At 40.6% G+C, this 15,346-nt stretch overlaps 1 protein-coding gene across 1 annotated transcript in view; it reads right to left on the bottom strand.

Moving 5' to 3' along the window:
- The window catches only part of LOC311243433 (importin-13-like), a gene marked incomplete at both ends in the record, with an annotated part of 159,906 nt that overhangs the window by 36,302 nt on the left and 108,258 nt on the right, over positions 1-15,346 (bottom strand). The window contains 1 exon segment of the mRNA XM_084332664.1: positions 819-885. Within this exon segment, the coding sequence (XP_084188790.1) occupies positions 819-885 (67 nt within the window).

The raw sequence follows: 15,346 nt of genomic DNA, 5'->3' as shown, positions 1-15,346 counted from the left end.
AAGAAAAAACTAAGCACAATGTAAACTCGTCACAACTCTTTTCAACTAACAACACGTCAAGTGGGGTACTACCGAGGCACTTCCTTGTGGTGAAAACGAGAAGGAGGAGAGCAGGTGACAACACACCTGCTTATGAAGGTAAGCTAACGAGGGGTGTGGTCAGACGAATACTGGTATTAAAGGTACATTTGTGGAATTTTATTCTGTGTGCGTGCACGTGCAAGGACAGTGCATGAGTGATGCCGAGCGGATCCCCTAATGATACAGAACCTTCTGTAGTGTGGTAGTGAAAGGTTAACCCTCTGTAGTGTGGTAGTGAAAGGTTAACCTTCTGTAGTGTGGTAGTGAAAGGGTTAACCCTCTGTAGTGTGGTAGTGAAAGGTTAACCTTCTGTAGTGTGGTAGTGAAAGGTTAACCTTCTGTAGATGGTAGTGAAAGGGTTAACCTTCTGTAGTGTGGTAGTGAAAGAGTTAACCGTCTCTAGTGTGGTAGTGAAAGGTTAACCGTCTGTAGTGTGGTAGTGAAAGAAAGGTTAACCTTCTGTAGTGGTAGTGAAAGGTTAACCTTCTGTAGTGTGCTAGTGAAAGGGTTAAAGCCAGGAACTGAGAAAAACCACAGATTTTCAACCCGATTTGTTACGAACTAACCGAGTGAAAATACTGATTGGATCTTCAAAGTATTATTCCATCCCATCAGTGTAGCGAGAGTCATGACGACATCGGAGGGACGTGCAGAGGACTGGGGGAGGGGTGGGGCTGACATCAGCTGTCTGTTTGATGATCGTGAGCATGCAGGCCAGGGATGGGCCTACTACTCACCACAGTAAAACATCGCTTTAACGTCCAGATGGTCAGACAGGTACAAGTCAGGTTTTCTTTTAAGCACCTATAAGGGTCAACAACAACAACAACAACAACAACAACAACAACAACAACAACAACAACAACAACAACAACAACAACAACACACCTGTTAACTCATTGACCGCCGAGGATTAGACGGGTCCCGTTCTAGCACTGCCACGCTTTAAAAGATAGGAGTGTGTCACCTTGTTTGTAGAGCTATAACTATATTCTATATTATAGCTATGGATACAATACTATGGCCCATTTGACATCACCTATCTATGGTTCAATATGTGAAAAATAATAAAAAATTTCATCCATACGTTCCCGTGTTATACCGTGGTGAATATAAGTATGGTTTTAGAGCGGTCTAGGGTAATTCATGAAAGGCTGAGTAATAGCCTTATACGTCAATTCTACTATAAACGTTGCCGTTTCTTGCCTGTACACGCTACTATTCCCAAATAAAATTCATATCATAGGTATTATGTTTCATCATGAATGCATGAAAGGGGGGGGGGGGTCATTTTCTGATGCTTTGATCGTCACCAATGGCATACGTTGTGGAGTAACGTTACACAGACATGTTGCGATCGGGGTGAAGACATGGTTGGATCAACGCAGGATTGATATCATATAGCCCTTACCTTCACTAGGATGTACCCCAAAAAGAATATTCCAATTATCTGATCGCGAGTCCCAGTATTGGTGTCGATCGTGTCGTGTCGCCAACATAATCCACCACACATCATGCATCGGGAGCATTTGACGCTTCTCAATCCTATCGTTATAACCGCTCCGCTCGCCCGACAAATAAAAGTGCCCCCGGAGACATGTGACCGTTGCACAGGCCAAGGTACAAGGTTTCAAAGGGTGCTCGATACCGCCGTCTAGCTGGATGCGGCCGGTATTGCACTTTGGCGATCTCAGACTCATTCCCTATGGTAACACCGAGGTCTCCGGATGAATAATGAATACAAATATGGGAAAAAGGGAAAAACTTTCAAATAACGTATATATATATACGTGGTTGGCATTCAAAGGATGGCGCCCAATAACGTATATAAACGTTGTTGGCGGGGAATGAGTTAATTCCCTCAGAGCTTTCAGTCTTTCACACAGTAACATAGGCATGGTTACCACTTTCTGTGCCAAAAACGTAAAAAAGACATGTTTGGCGGACAACAGTTGAGTGCCAAAAACGTAAAAAGTCTTTTTACTTTGATCCCCGCTCTACAGACTTGCCCAGAGCGATCTGCATCATTTTCGACCATCCCCACACATTAGAACTGCAATGCCGATCGACTATCACCAGGTGGCGGTATCGTCTGTGTCTGAACTGCGATGGCTTCGGTTGAATCTAGGGATGTCCGATATTATCGGCCAATATTGGCATTAAAATGTAATATCGGAAATTATCGGTATCGGTTTAAATTTGTTTATTATTATTATTATTATTATTATTATTATTATTATTATAATATTTTATTTACATTTCTTTTACATTTATTTTACCCAGGCAAGCAAGTAAGAACAAATTCTTATTTTATTTATTGTGAAAAGTATACATAATGTTGTGTTTTTGGGGGGGAAACCCCGCATATATCGGTATCGGTTGATATCGGTATCGGAAATTAAGAGTTGGACAATATCGGTATATCGGATATCGGTAAAAAAGCAAATATCGAACATCCCTAGTTGAATCACACTCTAACTTTCATTTCTGCTTGGCCAGTGGCCACTCCTCCTGCTGGGACATAGATTTTTTTTTTTTTAATAACTTTCTTTATTGGAAGAGTTTTCAAAATTATGCAGACAGTTATACATGTTATGCATCTTCCATTTTTTCCCCCCCCCATTTCCCTTTCCTATCCCCTAACCCCACCCCACAAAGAGCGACAACAAACATACATATAATACACAAATACAAAATAAAAGTATGTGACAGAAAAATAAAAGTAAAAAATAAAAAAACCTATAGTACTAATATAACTGATATATATATATAGTCGTCACACCCAGGTAGGGATGTCAAGGATTCTATATGCTTTAAAAGGGGTCTCCAAGTATTCTCAAAGGTATTCAGGGAGCCAGTAGGGCCTTTGAGGGAGAATCTGAGCTTTTCAAGATTAATAGATAATATTAATAGATAGATAACCCACCTATTGTGAGATGGAGGTTGAGTATGTTTCCACTTAAAAAGAATAAGTCGCCTGGCCAATAAAGTGGAGAAGGCAAGAACAGGATGTGATATTTTGGAGGGTAGAGGCTGGTGATAGTAAGGTTGTAGGCTGTGCCGATGGTTTCAAAAATTTCAGACCAGAATGTGGCAAGGCTGGGGCAGGACCAGAACATGTGGGTGTGATCGGCAGGGGATTGTTTGCATCTATTACATGCGTCAGAGATGTTGGGTTACATTCGAGAGAGTCTCGAGTTTGTGTAGTGGACTTTGTGTATAATCTTGCACTGTGTGAGGCCGTGTCTTGCACAGATGGAAGATGAGTGGACAGAGTCCAATGCCCAACTCCAATACTCATCAGACAGTTCAATTCCCAGCTCCCGCTCCCACGAGTTCTTAGGGCCAGTTCCTGGGGTATCCGTAGCGGAGCTAATCAGGTTGTAGATGTTGGAGATTAGCCGTTTTTTTTCCGGGTTGAGAACCATTAGTGAATCTATAAGGGTTTCAGGGGGCCGACTAGGGAATTTGGGGTTCTGGTTCTGTGTGAAGTGCCTAATTTGGAAGAAACGAAACAGGTGGGATTTGGGAAGGTCGAATTTATTTACGAGGTCTGGAAAAGACATGAAAGTCCCTTGGTCATAGAGATCATTAAAAGTAGTTATCCCTTTGTCAAACCAGACTTGAAAGGAAGAATCAGTGCAAGAGGGCAGGAATAAATTATTGTTAAAAGTGGGGGAGAGGAGGCGGTTAGGTGGCGTAGCGGAGATTGCGTTCGTCACCAACCCCGAAGCTGTGAGCTGGATTCGCCTGTTCGAATCCAGCTCACAGCTCCGGGGTTGTCACCAGCTTGGCTGGCCGTTCACACTAATACAATTGGCAGTATTAGAGGGTGGGAGAAGCTGGCGGGGTGGGACCGGGTCGTTGTAAACAGCGACTCATACAGTTTGTTCGGGGCGCCTGCTAAGCGCAGATAGGACCTGAGTGGGATAGTGTGATCCTTCCACACGCTATGCCCTCTCGGGGAGGATCCGCGCTGCCAGGTGAAAAGAAGCGGTTGATTGGCTGGACGTGTGTCGGAGGAAGCACGTGGTAGCCTCCACTCTCCCAGATGATCTGACTGTGGGGGGTAAGTGTGCAGCGACCAGGAAGGGGATTGGGAATTGGCATACGACTAACATTGGGATGGAGAAAATCGGAGGAAAATGGAGGGGGAAAAAGATCAATAAAATAAAAATAAAAAATAGTGGGGGAGAGGTCAGAGGCCCTATGGAGGCTGAGGCTTTTCCTGATTTGAATCCAAATTTTTGTGGAGTCGACCACCATTGGGTTTGCAGAGAGTCCAGTAACCGACATAGGGAGTTGGGAGCACAGCAGAGAGCGAAGAGAGTATCTAGAGCAGACCTGGGCATTGTATGATGATTCTGATGATTCATGTCAACGTTCACACGCACAATATACGCTTATTTAGGATTTGACTTGATTGAACAACAAAGCAGTCGGGGCAAGCCGAAAACGGTCGAAAGTGTGGTTATTTGAAGTTTGGATTTCTTTTTTCACAACTGAGGTAGGTAGATAAAATTTTTAGAGACTAAAGTACAGAAAAAAGGTACCGTTGGGTACCGGTATCGATTCACTACCGTACCGGTTCAAATGTGAACGGTACCCATCCCTACTGAACACACAACTGCAGGGCAAGGGCATTTTTGCTCATGAAATGCATAGCCATGTGAAAGCCTTCATGACAAAGCTGCAATTAATTTCAAGGCAACTAGGCAGCAACAATCTCAAACACATGAAAACCCTGAAAGAAGTCAAACCATCAGCTGATCACCGGCACAGGTACTCATCCATGTTGGGAGCACTGCATGATGAATTTTCAAGGCGTTTTCAAGATTTCAAAAAGGTTGAGGATGAAATGCAGCTGGTTTCCTCTCCCTTTACCTGCAGTGTTGATAGTGCACCCACTGATGTTCAGCTTGAACTCATTGACCTGCAGTCTGATTCACTACTGAAAGAGCACTTTAAGTCAGCATCACTGCTAGAGTTCTACTCTGCTCTCAAGGAGGAGAACTTTCCAAACATGAGGAGACATGCTCAGAAGATGTTGGTTCTCTTTGGATCCATCTATATGTGAACAGACATTCTCAGTCATGACGTTTACCAAGTCCAGGTACAGATCCTCTCTCACTGATGAACATCTGGCAGCTGTGCTTCGCATCTCCACCTCAGACATGCAACCTGACTTTGATGGACTTGTTAAAGCTCAACAGAGACTGGATTTATCACACTGAATGAAAAAAAAAAAGAGCTGAAGAACACTAAAATGTGGAAATATAACAAGTGAAATGGGACATTTGATATTTTTTTTTCTTTTTTTTGCACAGTTCTGAAAACATTAAATGTTTAATATAGGCATGTAGAGTAAAAAAGGCTACTGGGACCAGGGGCGGATTTAGGATTGTAGGAGATCCGGGGCTTAGCCCAGATAGGTGCCCGCGTGAGCGGGCTCGGATTTTTTTTACTTCGACACCACAACCTTTAACTTATACCACCACCTTAAAGCAGACAAAAGGCACTAGAGAACACTTAAATTCACACCCTTTAATTAATGAAGCAAACTATAATAATTTATAATAATAATAATAATAATAATAATAATAATAATAATAATAATAATAATAATAATAATAATAATAATAATAATAATAATAATAATAATAATAATAATAATAATAATAATGATAATAATAATACACTGTGTTTGTATAGCACCTTTCATACAAGAATTGCAGCTCAAAGTGCTTCACAGCAGTACAAAAAGACAGGCATAAAATGAGCACAACATTTGCAATGCATTGCAATGCATTAGCATAAAGTGCAGACATAAAGCATAAAATAGATAGCAGTAAAATAGACAAAGTCAAGGTAAGACATAGAACATTAAATCACATCGTTTTTCATATTAGGATCTAAGATCTAGGGTTAACTCGCCGAACGTTGAGCGCCAGAACCCCCGAAAACCAGAGTATAGTCGGGGCTTCATCGTTGTTTCTTTTATTCGATATTTCCATTCATAAAGACATGCCGGCAGCCTGTGTTATCACTGGGGATGGGTCTGAGATCTCAAAAGCTATGTTTCTAAGGTGGAAGAATTATGTTTTTGTCAACTTATTGATTGTGATTTAAAGCTTAGGTCTGAGTCTACCATAACACCAAGACTTAACTCACTCAAATACAGTTAGCATCTGCTAAATCTGGTGCAAACATATTTTCATGTAACAATGATTAATTGTCAAAAAAAAAAAAAAAAAAAAAATTATAATTTTTATTTTAATTTTAATTTTTTGAAAATAGATTCAGGGCTTTTCAGAAAACATTCGGGGCTTGAGCCCAAGTAGCCACCCCCTAGCCCCGCCCCTGACTGGGACACTTTTCATGTCTTGTTTATTTTGGCTATAAGATGATGTGATGTCTTTAGAAAGCTAAGAAAATCCTTGTTTCAATAGTATATGAAACTCAAAATAATAACTTTATTTGTATAGCACTTTTTCATACATGCCCTTTGTTATTAACACTTTAATCGCCGGAAACGCCGTAACTCGTCATTGCCCGCCATGCTCATTCTGCCGAAGACGCCGTAACACGTCTTTTTTTTTGAACTTTCTTTTTATTTTGTGTCATATTGAACATCACATTGCATTAATCATACAGTATAATATACTTGATTCACATAGTCAATGACATTTGTTACTCAGGCTCTTCCCTCTTATTCAATTTGTTTAAGGTATTCAGCGTAATCAAAATAAGCTGTATAATCCGAGTACGCCTCTTAAACAACCCAGTGGGGAGGGATTTTTACAATATTTTTTTTTATGATTTTTTGTAGGATAAGAAACGAAAAAATAAATAGAGAAATAAATTTAGCAAAAGGAAAAAAAAAATATACTTTAACAGAAAAAAAAGAACAACAAAAAAAGAAAAGAAAAAAAAAAGAGAGAGAGGGCGTCAGGCTCATGCTAATGTATCTCCAGGTACAAGGTTACAAGTGACCATCTCTGCATAAACATATCTTTTTTCAGTTGCAATTGTGCAGTCATTTCTTCCATTGTATACATCTGTCTCAGTCTCTTGGTCCATTGTTTGATTGTCGGTGGTTGATTTTGTAGCCATGCCATAGTTATCATTTTCCTTGCTATTAACAGTATCACTCTCAAGATATATAACGTATCTCCATAGTATGTGCCTTTCGGTATACATCCCAAGATATAGTACGATGGATTCAGAGGTAAGTCAAGATCTAGAATGGTTTTAATCTCATTTTTGATATTCATCCAAAATGTCTGCACCCTTGGACAGTCCCAGAAAATATGTGTATGATCTCCGATCATTCCACATCCTCTCCAACATAGTGGTGAGGACCCACCAGCAAATCCGGAGAGAACTTGAGGAGTCCTAAAGTACCTGACCTTGACCTTCCAGTCAAACTCCTTCCACATTGGGCTATTTGTGATTTTATGATTGCTTGAATGGCTGTCCTCCCATTCTTCATTTTCTATGATCACATTAGCTTCCAACTCCCATTTTTCTTTAATATAGGTGGTGTCTCCTGGATCGTCTAGTTGTAACATGTTGTAAATATTGGATATCTGCTTTCTTTCCATCAAGTTTTTTTCTATTGTGTTTATAAAGTACCGCTCCACATTTGTTGGTGGTCTCTTAATTGCTTCCCACTCACTGTGAGTCATTACATAGTGTCTTATTTGAAAGTATCTAAACATGTCTTTCGAAGGTAGATCAAAACATTGCTGTAGCTGTGCAAACGATTTAAAACAGTCTCCTTCCATTAATTGATTGATAGTAACCAGGCCCAAATCCGCCCATTTTTTAAAACCCCCATCCTCCATAGCTGGCCGGAATTCTGTATTGTCTGCTATTGGCATGGCCCTAGATATTGATCGTGGACCTCCCCCCTTTTTCCTTACACTTTCCCATACCTTTAATGTATTTGTAATCCATTTGTTACCAATCTTAATTTTTTTCCAGTATGCTTTCCCCAGGAATATTATGGATCTGAGAGGGGTCTTTGGAATTGAGTTTTGCTCAATCTGTACCCATCCTGAGTCTAGGTCCTTTTGTATCCAATGCACAAGTATGCGTAATTGAGCTGCCCAGTAGTAGTTTCTTAGGTTTGGTAGACCAAGACCACCCTTGTTCTTTGGCAAACATAGTGTTTTAAGCCTTACTCTAGGTTTTTTCCTCTGCCAGATAAATTTGGATAGGAGTTTATCTAACCTTTTAAAGGTAGTGGCAGGTATTGGTATAGGTAGAGACTGGAAGAGAAAAATAAGTCTAGGTAGCACATTCATTCGAATTGATTCTATTCTTCCCACTAGGGAGAGAGGTAAAATGTCCCATCTGGCCATGTCTGATTTGATTTGTACAATCAACTTTTCGTAGTTTGCTTGATATAACTGATTGCTGCTGGGAGTCAAAATGATTCCTAAATACCTGAATCCGTCTCTAGCCCAATGGAAGGGTGCTATACTATTCAGATGTATTGGCCATGTTCCCACTATCATCATGGCTTCTGATTTGGTCTCATTTATCTTATAACCCGACAGTTCGCCGTAATTTCTTAAATCCATCATTATGTTTGGAATTGATTCTAAAGGGTTTTTGATATAAAGTAAAATGTCATCAGCAAATAGCGAGATCTTGTGTGTAATGCCTTTTTGGTCATCTATTCCCTGTATCTGAGGGTTTGATCTAATCATCTCCGCTAGTGGCTCTATGCCAATCGCGAATAGTAATGGAGACAAAACGTCTCCTTGGCGTGTCCCTCTCTGTATGTCAAAGAAGTGAGAGCAGTGACCATTCACCCTTACTCTAGACTTAGGATTTTTATATAAACATTTTATCCATTCTATAAATGTGTTATTGAATCCCATACCTTTCAATGTTAGTTCAAGGTACAGCCAATCAACTCTATCAAATGCCTTCTCGGCATCTAAGCCGAGAAGCATTGATGGTTCTTTTCGAAATCCAGCCACTGTTTGCAGATTTAAAGTTCTTCTGATGTTGTTAGCACCCTGTCGACCAGTGATAAAGCCAGTCTGGTCTGGGTGTATCAGTTTTGTTATATGTTTCTGTATTCTTTTTTTAAGTATAGATGTCAATATCTTGAAATCGTTGCAAAGGAGACTTATGGGCCTATAGGAACTACATCTTGTGGGGTCTTTACCTTCTTTATGTATTACCGAGACAATAGCTTCTGACCAGCTTCCTGGTGGATCTCTCTCAGATAGGGCATAATTATAAACTACACTTAATACTGGTGTTAATTGTTCAGTGAAATGTTTATAAAATTCATTTGAAAACCCATCTGTACCTGGTGATTTATTGTTCTTAAGCATCTGAATAGTTTCCCCTATCTCCTTCTCCGTAATAGGGGAGGTTAGCTCATCCGCCTCATCTGGGGATAGTTTAGAAAGTTTAAGGTTATCTAAGAAGTTGTTGATTTTTTCTTTCTTGTTTTCCAATTGCTGTGCTTTGTAGAGGTCGGTATAGTAATCTGCAAATGCATTAGCAATTTCTTGCGTTTGCATTACTTCCATGTGTGTGCTGGGGTGTTTAATCTTTGGAACTATCCGACTTGACTGTATTTTGTGGAGCTGGAATGACAGTAGCTTGCTTGCCCTATTTCCCATCTCACAGTAATTCCTACCAGCAAATCTAAGGGCTCCTTCCGCTTTGTATGTCAACAGGTCATCTAGTTTTTGTTTGCAGGTTAGTAGAGCTTTTAAATCTTCTTCATCTCTGTTCAGTTTATGTTTCCTTTCTAGTATTTTTAACTCATTTTCTAGGTTCTGCTGTTTTTCATTTCGCTGTTTCTTTAGTGCACTTGAAATTGAGATAATTTTACCTCTCATTACAGCCTTTGCCGCGTCCCATAAAATTGATGGTGAGACATCCCCCTTATTGTTGAGATCAAAATAACTCTTCAGTTCTTCACTTATCCTCTCCCGTGTGTGAGAGTCAGACAGCATGGATACATTGAGCCTCCAATATTTAAAGATTTTATTGGTACTGAGGTTAAGTTGAAGAGTTAGAGGTCCATGATCTGAGATGGTCGCTGGTTCAATGATACATGATTCAACTTTGTCAATATCTTGCTTGGAAATACAGAAGTAATCTATCCGAGAGTAGCTACCATGGACCCCAGACCTAAAGGTAAAGTCTTTCTGCCTAGGATGGTGGAAACGCCATGCATCTATAAGTCCAAATTCTTTTATCATTGCATTCAGTGATCTAGATTTTTTTGAAATGGGTCCACAATCTACAGGCAGTTTGTCTACTTTTGGATTTAGTACACAGTTGAAATCACCGGCCATAAGGATAATTCCTTTGGCATTACCAGCCAAAAGTGAGGCTATACCTTTAAAGAAATTGGGGCAGTCTTCATTTGGTGCATATATATTTAGAAAGGTTATGATTGATCCTCCTATTGACCCCAGGACCATAACATATCTGCCCTGGTCATCTGCAATTTCCTTTTCTTTGGTGAAGTATACTGATTTGTTAAATAGAATAGCCACTCCTCTCTTTTTCCCTGTTTGACAGGACGCACTATACACCTGGCCCACCCATTCTCTCTTCAGTTTCTGGTGTTCGTTCATTGATAAGTGCGTTTCTTGAATGAATGCTATAGAGCACTGCATTTTCTTAAGTTGTCCAAAAAGTTTTTTCCTCTTTATTGGGTTGTTAAGACCATTTATATTGTAACTAATACATTTAAGGCTTGTCATAATGTCATTGTATTTCGTATGTACAACATAGATCTATCTTCCATAGTATATGAGCTTGAGGCATTTGTCAAAGAGTGTACAACATAAAAAACAAAACAAAATGGTCCCCTATTCACTTGTAAGGGAAAACCTAGGGCTTCCAATTTTCCAGTAAGCTGTCTTACATAAATCACAAATGAAATAATCTCCCGATGTTCTAGAGAGGTGTAGCTTTCTCTCTCAGGGAGCATATTGCACTAAGTGCAGAGAAGTTAACCACGAACGTATAGGGTTAACCTTTGCCTGGTAACACAGGCTAAGTGTGATCCGTCTATGGCTCAGTCTCTGGCCTCAGAACCACATATAAACTAAAGTAGATTTAATATATTTAAATTTTCCCAACAGGTAATTAATACTCAGGGTAAATGATAATCATATTAGTCAGCAGCATGTCCATTATTTCTTGTGTTTTACACTTATTGTAAACATTTCGTTAGTTTACTATATCTAACTGGTTTACTCATCTTTATCGTCCATGAATGATCTTAGGTCTGCGGCAGATAGTGACGTCATGGCTCCTTTCGTTCGCTGCTCACGCCCTCTTCTTTGTGTTCGCCACCTGTCCCTTGTCAGTTCTCTTTGTAGTTTCTCTCTTTCGTCGATTTGGACATGAATTCCCAGTTCTTTCAGTGTGGGAATTGCATCTACCAGAGAGTCAAACACCTTCGTTCCCGATTCTGTTGTCATCCTGAGTCGTGCCGGGTATGGGCAATTAGCGCGTATCCCTTTTTCCTTCAGCTGTTTGATGACGTGACGCACCTGACCCCTCTTCTTTTGCAGGTCTGGGGAGTAATCGTGATCAAAATAGATCCTTTTCCCTTTAAATGTGACGGTTTGTCCCCATGCGAGCTGTAGAACCTGTTCTTTGATATTGAAATCTAGAAAGCGCACAATGATAGAGCGCGGGGGTGCGCTAGACTCTCTCGGTTTGGCCATCAGTGATCTGTGCGCTCTTTCTATCTTAATCTCAGACTCAAGTTCAGGTGTTATTTTCAGGGATGTTGTCAATAGCTGCTTCACAAACTCTTTAGTATCCTTGTCCTCGCTACCTTCAGGGACTTTGTTATTAACACTTTAATCGCCGGAAACGCCGTAACTCGTCATTGCCCGCCATGCTCATTCTGCCGAAGACGCCGTAACACGTCTTTGATATCAATATTTCAAAAATCTGTGATCGAAATCATATTTCTCCTCCGGGGACCTGATATATACTGCTGATCTCCACTCAACTCTCTAACGGTTCAAGAGCGCCATCTGGTGGCAGATCGGCAGATCGGCCAACAGGAAGTGACGCGCCAAACAGGAAGTGCTCATCCATATTTCGTCCGGGCACTCGCGATCGTTAGCCGGACTCTATCTCGACACACTGGATAATCAATCGCTCGTTAATAAACAATAAACAACGTTATTTGGACGTATATAGTATTATACAACCTGGAAATGGTTCATCTAGATCAACATCCCATAATCGAAAACTGTCTACTCCAAGCTGATCGTCCAACGGCGCGAGGAAGATACGGTAAGATCCAGCGTTATTTTCTAACGTGTTCCATATAAACTGCTCTGATGATCATACAGTAAAACATCGCTTTAACGTCCAGATGGTCAGACAGGTACAAGTCAGGTTTTCTTTTAAGCACCTATAAGGGTCAACAACAACAACAACAACAACAACAACAACAACAACAACAACAACAACAACAACAACAACAACACACCTGTTAACTCATTGACCGCCGAGGATTAGACGGGTCCCGTTCTAGCACTGCCACGCTTTAAAAGATAGGAGTGTGTCACCTTGTTTGTAGAGCTATAACTATATTCTATATTATAGCTATGGATACAATACTATGGCCCATTTGACATCACCTATCTATGGTTCAATATGTGAAAAATAATGAAAAATGTCATCCATACGTTCCCGTGTTATACCGTGGTGAATATAAGTATGGTTTTAGAGCGGTCTAGGGTAATTCATGAAAGGCTGAGTAATAGCCTTATACGTCAATTCTACTATAAACGTTGCCGTTTCTTGCCTGTACACGCTACTATTCCCAAATAAAATTCATATCATAGGTATTATGTTTCATCATGAATGCATGAAAGGGGGGGGGGGGGGTCATTTTCTGATGCTTTGATCGTCACCAATGGCATACGTTGTGGAGTAACGTTACACAGACATGTTGCGATCGGGGTGAAGACATGGTTGGATCAACGCAGGATTGATATCATATAGCCCTTACCTTCACTAGGATGTACCCCAAAAAGAATATTCCAATTATCTGATCGCGAGTCCCAGTATTGGTGTCGATCGTGTCGTGTCGCCAACATAATCCACCACACATCATGCATCGGGAGCATTTGACGCTTCTCAATCCTATCGTTATAACCGCTCCGCTCGCCCGACAAATAAAAGTGCCCCCGGAGACATGTGACCGTTGCACAGGCCAAGGTACAAGGTTTCAAAGGGTGCTCGATACCGCCGTCTAGCTGGATGCGGCCGGTATTGCACTTTGGCGATCTCAGACTCATTCCCTATGGTAACACCGAGGTCTCCGGATGAATAATGAATACAAATATGGGAAAAAGGGAAAAACTTTCAAATAACGTATATATATATACGTGGTTGGCGTTCAAAGGATGGCGCCCAATAACGTATATAAACGTTGTTGGCGGGGAATGAGTTAATTCCCTCAGAGCTTTCAGTCTTTCACACAGTAACATAGGCATGGTTACCACTTTCTGTGCCAAAAACGTAAAAAAGACATGTTTGGCGGACAACAGTTGAGTGCCAAAAACGTAAAAAGTCGTTTTACTTTGATCCCCGCTCTACAGACTTGCCCAGAGCGATCTGCATCATTTTCGACCATCCCCACACATTAGAACTGCAATGCCGATCGACTATCACCAGGTGGCGGTATCGTCTGTGTCTGAACTGCGATGGCTTCGGTTGAATCTAGGGATGTCCGATATTATCGGCCAATATTGGCATTAAAATGTAATATCGGAAATTATCGGTATCGGTTTAAATTTGTTTATTATTATTATTATTATAATATTTTATTTACATTTCTTTTACATTTATTTTACCCAGGCAAGCAAGTAAGAACAAATTCTTATTTTATTTATTGTGAAAAGTATACATAATGTTGTGTTTTTGGGGGGGAAACCCCGCATATATCGGTATCGGTTGATATCGGTATCGGAAATTAAGAGTTGGACAATATCGGTATATCGGATATCGGTAAAAAAGCAAATATCGAACATCCCTAGTTGAATCACACTCTAACTTTCATTTCTGCTTGGCCAGTGGCCACTCCTCCTGCTGGGACATAGATTTTTTTTTTTTTAATAACTTTCTTTATTGGAAGAGTTTTCAAAATTATGCAGACAGTTATACATGTTATGCATCTTCCATTTCCCCCCCCCCCCATTTCCCTTTCCTATCCCCTAACCCCACCCCACAAAGAGCGACAACAAACATACATATAATACACAAATACAAAATAAAAGTATGTGACAGAAAAATAAAAGTAAAAAATAAAAAAACCTATAGTACTAATATAACTGATATATATATATAGTCGTCACACCCAGGTAGGGATGTCAAGGATTCTATATGCTTTAAAAGGGGTCTCCAAGTCTTCTCAAAGGTATTCAGGGAGCCAGTAGGGCCTTTGAGGGAGAATCTGAGCTTTTCAAGATTAATAGATAATATTAATAGATAGATAACCCACCTATTGTGAGATGGAGGTTGAGTATGTTTCCACTTAAAAAGAATAAGTCGCCTGGCCAATAAAGTGGAGAAGGCAAGAACAGGATGTGATATTTTGGAGGGTAGAGGCTGGTGATAGTAAGGTTGTAGGCTGTGCCGATGGTTTCAAAAATTTCAGACCAGAATGTGGCAAGGCTGGGGCAGGACCAGAACATGTGGGTGTGATCGGCAGGGGATTGTTTGCATCTATTACATGCGTCAGAGATGTTGGGTTACATTCGAGAGAGTCTCGAGTTTGTGTAGTGGACTTTGTGTATAATCTTGCACTGTGTGAGGCCGTGTCTTGCACAGATGGAAGATGAGTGGACAGAGTCCAATGCCCAACTCCAATACTCATCAGACAGTTCAATTCCCAGCTCCCGCTCCCACGAGTTCTTAGGGCCAGTTCCTGGGGTATCCGTAGCGGAGCTAATCAGGTTGTAGATGTTGGAGATTAGCCGCTTTTTTTCCGGGTTGAGAACCATTAGTGAATCTATAAGGGTTTCAGGGGGCCGACTAGGGAATTTGGGGTTCTGGTTCTGTGTGAAGTGCCTAATTTGGAAGAAACGAAACAGGTGGGATTTGGGAAGGTCGAATTTATTTACGAGGTCTGGAAAAGACATGAAAGTCCCTTGGTCATAGAGATCATTAAAAGTAGTTATCCCTTTGTCAAACCAGACTTGAAAGGAAGAATCAGTGCAAGAGGGCAGGAATAAATTATTGT

The sequence above is a fragment of the Notolepis coatsorum genome (genome assembly GCF_963971535.1).
Source record: "Notolepis coatsorum genome assembly, chromosome: 17".
Classification (NCBI taxonomy): Eukaryota; Metazoa; Chordata; class Actinopteri; order Aulopiformes; family Paralepididae; genus Notolepis; species Notolepis coatsorum.
This window is presented reverse-complemented; position numbering and strand designations above follow the sequence as displayed.